General features: G+C 48.3%; 1 protein-coding gene across 3 annotated transcripts in view; it reads left to right on the top strand.

Moving 5' to 3' along the window:
• Positions 1–2,739: 2,739 nt before the first annotated feature.
• GOLM2 (golgi membrane protein 2) overlaps positions 2,740–10,476 on the top strand; it is an 86,367-nt gene continuing 78,630 nt past the window's right edge. For all 3 annotated transcript variants that reach the window (XM_040227462.1, XM_040227458.1, XM_040227459.1), the window contains exon 1: positions 2,740–3,212. In XM_040227462.1, the coding sequence (XP_040083396.1) occupies positions 2,886–3,212 (327 nt within the window). In that variant the 5' untranslated portion in view covers positions 2,740–2,885. The remainder of the gene's footprint in view (positions 3,213–10,476) is intronic.

The raw sequence follows: 10,476 nt of genomic DNA, 5'->3' as shown, positions 1-10,476 counted from the left end.
CGCTACCGCACAATTGCACTCATCTCACACGCTAGCAAAGTAATGCTCAAAATTCTCCAAGCCAGGCTTTAGCAATATGTGAACCGTGAACTCCCTGATGTTCAAAGGCAGAGGAACCAGAGATCAAATTGCCAACATCCACTGGATCATGCAAAAAGCAAGAGAGTTCCAGAAAAACATCTATTTCTGCTTTATTGACTATGCCAAAGCCTTTGACTGTGTGGATCACAATAAACTGTGGAAAATTCTGAAAGAGATGGGAATACCAGACCACCTAACCTGCCTCTTGAGAAATCTGTATGCAGGTCAGGAAGCAAGTTAGAACTGGACATGGAGCAACAGACTAGTTCCAAATAGAAAAAGGAGTACATCAAGGCTGTATATTGTCACCCGGCTTATTTAACTTCTATGCAGAGTACATCATGAGAAACGCTGGACTGGAAGAAACACAAGCTGGAATCAAGATTGCCGGGAGAAATATCAATCACCTCAGATATGCAGATGACACCACCCTTATGGCAGAAAGTGAAGAGGAGCTAAAAAGCCTCTTGAAAGTAAAAGAGGAGAGTGAAAAAGTTGGCTTAAAGCTCAACATTCAGAAAGCTAAGATCATGGCATCCGGTCCCATCACTTTGTGGGAAATAGATGGGGAAACAGTGGAAACAGTGTCAGACTTTATTTTTTTGGGCTCCAAAATCACTGCAGATGGTGACTGCAGCCATGAAATTAAAAGACGCTTACTCCTTGGAAGAAAAGTTATGACCAACGTAGACAGCATATTGAAAAGCAGAGACATTACTTTGCCGACTAAGGTCCATCTAGTCAAGGCTATGGTTTTTCCTGCGGTCATGTATGTATGTGAGAGTTGGACTGTGAAGAAGGCTGAGCGCGAAGGATCGATGCTTTTGAACTGTGGTGTTGGAGAAGACTCTTGAGAGTCCCTTGGACTGCAAGGAGATCCAACCAGTCCATTCTGAAGGAGATCAACCCTGGGATTTCTTTGGAAGGAATGATGCTAAAGCTGAAGCTCCAGTACTTTGGCCACCTCATGGGAAGAGTTGACTCATTGGAAAAGACTCTGATGCTGGGAGGGATTGGGGGCAGGAGGAGAAGCGGACGACCGAGGATGAGATGGCTGGATGGCATCACGGACTCGTTGGACGTGAGTCTGAGTGAACTCCGGGAGTTGGTGATGGACAAGGAGGCCTGGTGTGCTTCGATTCATGGGGTCGCAAAGAGTCGGACACCACTGAGCGACTGCAGTGAACTGAACTTCCTCCTCCTTGAGAATTCCAGACCCCTCTCTCCTTGGGGACCCCTAGACTTCTTATAAACCTGCCTAGGAAATGAGTCTCTCACCACCTTCTCCTTAAACAGGATAGAACCAATAACTTAAAACTTTTATGCATAAATATGCAGAAAAAACAAAAAGTAGGGGCTTGTTTTGCATCCCTTTAATTAATGCTGAACATATAGCAACAGTTAGCCTGGAAGCCTGTTAAAACGTAAAGAGCAATGATATTAGACACCAGTGATCCGAATTCAAGCCTAATTCTGGCTCAAGACATGGGACTTGGAGAAAGTTTCTGGGACATCTTCGTGTTTTCGATTCCTCATCCCTAAAACTGTGCTGCTGAGAGGATAACTCAGAAAAGGGTTTCCCTTGTGACTGCGATGGTAAAGCATCTCTCTGCCAATGCAGAGGATACTGGTTCAATCCCTGCGTCAGGAAGGTTCCCTGCAGAAAGAGGTAGCAACCCACTCCCAATATTTTTGCCTGGAAAATTCCATGGACAGAGGAGCCTGGAGGGCTACAGTCCATGGGGTCCCAAAGAATGGGGCATAAATTGGCGACCAAACGACAACAAAGCATGCAGAAACAATTTGTAAGAGAGCTATCATTTCTCTCCTAGAATGTGCTTTCTATCAGTAACAGCAAGAGTTATTCATTGCGAGCAGCTTCTGGACTTTCTACTTGGAAGCTTAGCTCGAGGCAAAAGCAGCAGCGACTTTACGCACAGTTTCTAAAAGCTCACCCTTTCTGAAGTTCTTTCCCTCAGTGTGAAAGCAGTAACCTTGGAAACCAGGCTGGCACCACCCCTTTCAGTCATAAAGTAGTTCTAGCTCTTCTTGCTTATGTCCGTAAGACTGGGGAGACTGCTGTTTCACGGTCGTTTTCTTTTGGTGGTGGTTTTCTGTTCACCACGTCGGCACGAGCGAGAACATCTACTGAAGCAAGTACAAGATCCTTCTTGTCGCCCTTCTGCCCGCAGCTCGGCTAAGTTTTCCCTACGCAGCGGTCGCAGCCTCAGACGCCCTCAAAAGCAGAAACTCAGAGGGCCTCGACCGTGGGTCAAGGGTACTGACCAGGTAAAAGCCGAAGGGATTCCGGTTTAAGGCCAACGCTCACCCAGACAGCTAAAACGACCACACGCCTCCAGAGATAACCCTCGCGAGACAAGACCGCGAGCAGCGAGAGAAGCCCAGTTTCTCGCGAGAAGAGGAGGCGTCGACGGAAACTAGGAAATGGCTCCCTTGGAGACCCGGACCAGCCGGTGGGCGGGGCCAGAATTAAGCCCACCCCCTTCCGGCTCCTTTCCCCGCCTCCCGACCCGAGGTGTCGGGCCTGCGGTGCGCGCGCCGGGCGCTCGGGGTTCCGCCCGCGGCGCAGGGTCTGGACGAAAGCCTGGGGAGCGCGCCTCGGCCGGCTTTGGGGGGGCGGGGAGGGGCCTGCGGCGGGCGGCCCCGCCCCCTTCTCCGGCTCGCGGGCGGGCGCGTCGGCCGGCCCTGGGGCCGCGTCCCCCGGGCGACTCCTCAGCCGCGGCCTGAGCTTCTGCCCGCAGGTGTCGGCGCCGAGGCTCCCGGGCGCGGCCTGCTTCGGCCCCATGGTGGGCTTCGGCGCGAACCGGCGGGCCGGCCGCCTGCCCTCCCTGGTGCTGGCGGTGCTGCTGGTGGTGATCGCGGTGCTCGCCTTCAATTACTGGAGCATCTCCTCCCGCCACGTCCTGCTGCAGGAGGAGGTGGCGGAGCTGCAGGGCCAGGTCCAGCGCACCGAGGTGGCCCGCGGGCGCCTGGAGAAGCGCAATTCGGACCTCCTGCTGCTGGTGGACTCGCACAAGAAGCAGATTGACCAGAAGGAGGCCGATTACGGCCGCCTTAGCAGCCGGCTGCAGGCCCGGGAGGGCCTGGGGAAGAGGTGCGAGGATGACAAGGTAAGCGCGGAGCCGCCTCCGCCAGCCCCCGTACGTAGTTTCCTTCGGCGCCGCGGCGGGGGTGTTCGCGCGGCCGTGGCTGCCTCTGCCTTCCAGAGTCGCAGCCTTGGAGGCTCCCCTTGCCGCTAACAGCCCTGTTTCTGCCAGACTGTAACTGGTTCGCCACGGCCACGTTTTCCGGTCCCTGCCGGACGAAACTGTGTTTGGTTCTCAAGGGTGGCCTCTCCGTGGATGCCGCCTTTTCCCCGAGCCGGGCTGCTGAGCTGGCAGTCGTGATGATCTGGCCGGTCCATGTGGCCGGCCGCCTTCCGTCTACAGACACACAGGGCTGGAGACTGCCGGATTTGGTGTGAGTATTGTTGCCCTATCCTTTATTCCATGCTCACTGATCATTATTAATTTCTTTAATTAAAGAATGTGGCCTCCTCTAACCCATCTACTTATGGCGATCACCATATATTTTTTAAGCAGTCTAACTTCTCTTAAATCTCTGTAGGGCTATGTGTTAAGGAGTTAAAGCATCAGAATTACTGCCTTTTTTTGTGATCAAAATATTTTTATAGGTGGGCTGTGGAGCCATATATGAGCCGCACTTGTGACTTGGACGTAGATAATCCAAAATTATGTACTCAGCTTGAATTGTTAGTGAAATTAACGCAAAAGATAGACTCTAAAAATAACATTCTAAGCAACAGCATCTCATGTCATTGTCCTGATAGATCTTGAAAGGAAATAAAAACACAGTTTTGTATGCTTAACTTTTAGGGTTAGTGTTGGAAAGCCATACTAAGTTTAAATAGTGAAAGTTTAAAGCTAGACTGTAACTAGACCGATGCTGAGTAGTCTTTGTTCTCACCCCCATATTGGGAACTATATTATTGACTTATGACCTATGCAGTTTTTGTTGATATGCCAGACCTGTGGAAACTTCTGGATGGGATAAGTGTAATAGATCCCTTTCCTTCTGGAGCCTCTTTTGGTAATCTCCGCAGTGATTGTGTGTGTCGGTGTGTGTTCCTGTTATAAGCTTTTATTTTGTATGTCGATTATTTATCCTTAATCATTATAAGTTAAAATCTCCAGAGCTCCCAATTTCCTTATTGTCACCAACCACTACTTTGTTTCTTATTTCATGAGGGTTGAGGCACAAAAGCGTTGATCTAAGTGCTTTTCATTAGCCTGCCCTTCACCGTAGCATAGCTTCTGAGAGGAGCAACAGATCAGGAAACTTACACTACATACTGAACTCTCTAGACTGAGAAGTTCTCTGGGGTGGAACAAACAGATATCCATGAAATTTTGGGGTATTAAAAGGAGATCTTCAGACTTGAATGGTTAGGCATTACTATTCAAATTCTCTACAGTCTGGAAAGAAAGATAAGTCTTTTCTAGTGGTTTATACTCTGGATTCCATTTCTTCCGTGTACTGGTCTGTGATTATCAGTTTCTTTCCGTAGGTTTTCACTTTTATCTTCAACCTTATGTAGGTGTTAGCTGTTCTAAAATTTTTTGTTTTCTTCCATATACTCCATTCTCCCAATCAACCAATGTCTTTGTTCTTACTCTCACTGCTGAACTGTAGTTACCGATGGTCTAAGAATGCTTCATCATTTCTCTCTTCATCCCCATCCTAATTTTGTTTCCTTCTGTAGCCCGTCCTTCTTTCCTCCTCTTTTCTGAAGCTGTTTTCTTGAAGGTTACAAATGGCAGTCTTCCTGGTCAAATCCAAAAGCATTTTTATTCTCATTCTGCGTAACTTCTCAATAATTGATTGTCTCTGACATTTTGGGAACTATCTCCTTTCTCGCTTCTTTATCACTGAATTCTCTGGATTTGCTTCCTACCTTCTTCAGCATACTTATTTTTTGCTGATTTCCACCGCCGCCCCCCCCCCCCGCAACTGTCTAATAATAATTAACTGTATTCTTGAGTCTTTGTTTTCCCCTTACAGCAGTATTTCTCAAGGTGGTGTTAAACAGAATACTGTCCTAGAAATTGCTCATAGATGGTCAGGACAAAAAAGGAAAACCTTCTTTTTTGGAGGAAAATATTAAATAGTGTAAGTAGTATATCCTCCTCTTCAAATTTATAATCTTGCTAGCATATAAAGGCTCTGAGAGATGTGTTAGTAAAGAAGCCTGTTTAATTTTGTTTAACTTAGTCTCTATCAGTTACTTTGATCGCAGATTACTGTTTTTATGGCCTGCTTGTTACCGTGGTACAGAAGAATGTAGCAAAGCACACTAGTTTGGGAAATGTTGCCCTAGGTGTCTAGATGAGGTGCAGATGGAATCTGTCTTTTCGAGGTGTTTCCTTTATTCCTGCTACTCCCTCAAGAGCTGAGAAGAGAGATTTATCATGTGTAAATGATCTAAAACCCTTCTGGATGGTGATGATGTTGGAGAGACAAGTAAACTGACAATTAAAAGTGTCTTCCTTTTTAAACTAGACTTGTTTTAATGTTTATTCATGTTAGTGTAGTCTCTTTAAAGTAAAGGCTCTCTCTGCCTTTCACGTTTTTTACCTGTAGCACACACTGGTGCTGACCCCTTCAGCAGTCATTTGTACCCCTTGGTTTGCTATATATCCTTCCTGATGACTCAGGATTGTGTCCTGATTGGTCTGAACTGATTATGGTAATTTCATTATTCCCAGTGCTTAGTTTAGGAAGGGGCTGGCTAGTGAATTTCGAGGGGAAGCTTCCTTGCTCCTTAAAAGAGTCTTGCACCTCAGTGATATTCTTCCCCCAAATCAAAAATCTCCAGTCTAATCATTAGAACTCATCGGACGAACTCACATTCAGGGACGTTCTGCAAAGTACCTGAGCAGTACTCTTCAGATAGTCACACTTGAAGAAGCGGTCGGTCTCTTCTGCCAGATGTCATTGCTTCACTGCGTGATACCTGAAATCAGGGTAACCAGAGTGCCGGACGAGTTAGCTAAGGAATGGCTGAGGCCCTGGGCTTGGCAGAGTGCAGTGTTCCAATAGTGTACTGGCAGTTGTTAGGTGAGATAAAGAAACATTCCTGGGGCTTCCCTGCCTCCCTGGTGCCTCAGTGGTGGACAGTCTGCCTGCCGATGCAGGAGACGGGTTCAGTCCATGACCCGGGAACACCCCACATGCTTTGGAGAAACAGCCTGTGCAACCACTTCTGAGCCTGTCTTCTGGAGCCCAGGAGGGGCAGCTTCCGAGACCACGGGCTGCAGCTGCCCAGCGCCTGCGCTCCGCAGCAGGAGAGGCCAGCACAGTGAGAAGCCCGCGCGCTGCAGCGGGAAAGTAGCCCCCGCCGGCCGCATCTAGAGAAGCACTGAAGGCCCAGCACAGCCAAAAGTAAATAAGGTTAGAATCCTGTTGTGTGAGCCAGTCACGCTGAGAGTTCCTTAGCTGCGGCCTAACTGAGGCATCCTGACTGTTAAGACTCTCATCGTCACAGCCGTGTCTGAGATGTAGGTAAAATCTTCTGTATCCCCAGGGCAGTGTGGGCAGTGGCCTCAAATCTGCATGTGGTTTGACGGTTCCTCAAGGGCTTTGTCTTAAGATCAATAGTGGTGTTTGGAGGCCTGACTCAGTCGGTACTTGCTTCACAGTCGTTTGGAGGTCAGGATCCTTAGGTGACATCACCTCCCTGTGCACCCTCGCCCGCGCCATGGATGTTCCCAGCCAGAACTCCCTTTGCCCTGATGAGGTAGCTGCCTTAGGTATTGATGTGTGTGTAGGGAGTTTCGGTAGGGCAGCCCTTTTTCAAGTTCAGTTCAGTCGCTCCGTCGTGTTCGACTGCCTGCGACCCCCCGCACTGCAGCGCGCCAGGCCTCCCTGTCCATCACCCACTCCCGGAGCCTACTCAGACTCCTGTCCATCGAGGCGGTGATGCCGTCCAACCATCTCACCTTCTGTCGTCCCCTTCTCCTCCCGCCTTCAGTCTTTCCCAGCATCAAGGTCTTTTCCAAATGAGTTGGTTCTTCAAATCAGGTGGCCAAAGTATTGGTGTTTCAGCTTCAACATCAGTCCTTCCAATGAATATTCAGGATTGATCTCCTTTAGGATGGACTGGTTTGATCTCCTTGCAGTCCAAGGGACTCTCAAGAGTCTTCTCCAACTCCACAATTCAAAAGCATCAATTCTTTGGTGCTCAGCTTTCTTTATGGTCCAACTCTCACATCCATACATGACCACTGGAAAAACCATAGCTTTGACTAGATGGACCTTTGTCAGCAAAGTAATGTCTCTGCTTTTTAATATGCTGTTTAGGTTTCTCATAGGTTTTCTTCCAAGGAGCAAGCGTCTTTTAATTTCGTGGCTGTGGTCACTATCTGCAGTGATTTTGGAGCCCCCCAAAATAAAGTCTCTCACTGTTTCCATTATTTCCCCATCTATTTGACATGAAGCGATGGGACCGGATGCCATGATCTTCGTTTTGTGAATGTTGAGCTTTAAGCCAACTTCTTTACTCCTCTTTCACTTTCATCAAGGAGCTCTTTAGTTCCTCTTCACTTTCTGCCATAAGGGTGGTGTCATCTGCGTATCTGAGGTTATTGATTGTTCAAGTTACCCTTTTTTTTTAAAAAAAAAGTTATTTTAGAACATTTAAGATCTATGGGATTATTGCAAAGATAGTACAGACAGTTTCTTCATGCCCCACATCTAGTTTTTCCTGTTATTAAATGGCACATTTGTCATAACTAATCAACCCCTACTGATGCATTAAAAAATCATGGCATCAGGTCCCATCACTTCATGGCAAATAGATGTGGAAACAGTGTCGGACTTTCTTTTCTTGGGCTCCAAAGTCACTGCAGATGGTGACTGCAGCCATGAAATTACTCCTTGGAAGAAAAGCTGTGAGAAACCTAAACAGCATATTAAAAAGCAGAGGCATCACTTTGCTGACAAAGGTCCATCTAGTCAAAGCTTTGGTTTTTCCAGTAGTCATGTATGGATGTGAGAGTTGGACCATAAAGAAGGCTGACCACCGAAGAACTGATGCTTTTGAACTGTGGTGCTAGAGAAGACTTTTGAGAGTCCCTTGGACTGCAAGGAGATCAAACCAGTCAATCCTTAAGGAAATCAGTCCTGAATATTTATTGGAGGGACTGATGCTGAGGCTGAAGCTCTAATACTTCGACCACCTGATTTGAAGAGCTGACTCACTGGAAAAGACTCTGATGCTGGGAAAGATTGCAGGCGGGAGGAGAACGGGCCGACAGAGGATGAGATGGCCGGATGGCATCACCGACTCGATGGACAGGAGTTTGAGTAAACTCCAGGAGATGGTGAAGGACAGGAAGGCCTGGCGTGCTGCAGTCCATGGGGCGGCAAAGAGTTGGACACAACCGAGGGAACACCCACAATTGGTGCATTAATAATGACTGAAGTCCATAGTCTATTTCCTCAGTTTTCCCTACTGCCTTCTTCTGCTCCAGGATCCCATCTAAGGCTCCGCGTTGCATCTAGCTGTTCTGTCTCTGTAAGCTTCTTGTAGTCGTGACCGTTTTTTCAGACTGTTTTTTATGATCTCGACAGTGTTTGCTTTTTTCCATGACTTTTACTGATTGATTTTGGCTGTGCTGGGTCTTCGCTGTTATATGAGCGTCTCTCCGGCTGCAGTGCAGGGGGCTTCTCTCTAACTGCAGTGCTCAGACCTCCTCGCAGCGGCTTCTCTTACTGTGGAGCCTGGGCTCTCAGGGGTGTGGCTCCCAGGCTCTAGAGCTCAGGCTTAGCTGCTCCATGGCATGTGGGATCTTCCCGGATCAGGGATCAGACCTGTGTCTCCTGCATTGCCAAGCGGCAGCTTTCCCACTGAGCTACGAGGGAAGCCCTGATCTTGGCAGTTCTGAGGGTTACTGGTCAGGTGTTTTGTAGAATGACACTCTGTTGGCCTTTGTTTGATGCTTTTCTCAGGATTAGACTCAGGTCATGGTTTGGGGGAGGAAGACTGCCGGGGAAAGCGCCTTTCTCATCACATCAGAGCGTCTCTCAAAGTGACTTCCCACTCAGTGCTGACCTGGATCGCCGGGCTTGAGGTAGTGTTTGTCAGGTCTCTTCACTGTAAAGTTACCGAAAGGAAAAGAATGGATTTTTTTCTTCCTTTTCCGTGCTGTACCCTTTGGAAAGGAGGTTGCTGTGTACAGCCAGCACTTAAAGACTTGGCACTTGTGTTCTGTCTCCTTAAGGGCAGAGTGTCTATGTAAATTACTTGCAGTTTTTCTGCATGGACCATAGTCTTTTCTTCCTTATTTATTATTCAGTTATTTATATCAGTATGAACTCATGGATACTTATTTTATACTTTAATTTATAACCCACTGCTACTCTATTTATGCTCTTGCTCACATTGTTTCGGCTTTGGCCATCGGGAGCTCTTTCCTTTACCTCGGGGCATAATACCCCATCACTGTCACAAACCCCTTCCTTAGTTTCTGTCACTACAAGATGCTCTGACTTTCTTGTGTGCTTCCTGCCCCAGTCCTAGAATCGTTCTCCACAGAGCCCTAGGTCCGTTGATTGGAAAATGGTGTTAGAGACCGAAGTCTAGGTGTGAGGTATACTCATTGCTGCTGTCAGACTACCTTTGGAAATCTTGAAATCCCTGCTCCGCAGATATCAGGAGGGTGACATTGGCTATCTTCCAATTGATTAGTCTGTCCTCCCATTTTCAGTTTGTTACCTGGGCTGTTAGAACAGAGAAACTCTCTTGTTTTCCTACACTTTGAACTTCTTATTTTGTCCTGGGGTGTAGCCGAGTAACAGTGTTGGAATAGCTTCGGGTGAGCAGTGAAGGGCCCAGCCGTGCGTGTGCGGGTGGCCACCCTTCCTTCAGCCTCCCTCCGTCCAGGCTGTCGCGGAGCACGAGCGGAGGCGCCTGTGCTCTGCAGCAGGTCCTGCTGGTTCTCCGCTTCAGATGGAACAGTGTGTGCGTGTCCTTCCCAGACGCCCTCACTGACCCTTCCCTCCAACAAGCAGGAGAACACAGAAATCCTTTAAGGGAGCCTGAAATTGTCCTTGGAGGAGAGAAACAAGCTCCACTTCTCTGGGATTTCCCCCATATTTACCTTGTTTTTTTTTTTTCTAGACCTTCCTCCCTAACGGGTTTCAGTCTAGAGGGATGTGTTAGCTGTCTACAGCTGCCATACAAACCCCACAGACTGGCTGACTAAACGCAGCGGAAGTCTGTGTCCCGCCCGCCCTGGAGTCTAGAGCCCGAGGCTGGCATGCTGGCAGGCTGGTCTCCGTGGGCCCCTCTCCTTGCTGGCGCCGGGCCTCCTC

Source organism: Oryx dammah, unplaced genomic scaffold (genome assembly GCF_014754425.2).
Source record: "Oryx dammah isolate SB20612 unplaced genomic scaffold, SCBI_Odam_1.1 HiC_scaffold_26, whole genome shotgun sequence".
Classification (NCBI taxonomy): Eukaryota; Metazoa; Chordata; class Mammalia; order Artiodactyla; family Bovidae; genus Oryx; species Oryx dammah.
This window is presented reverse-complemented; position numbering and strand designations above follow the sequence as displayed.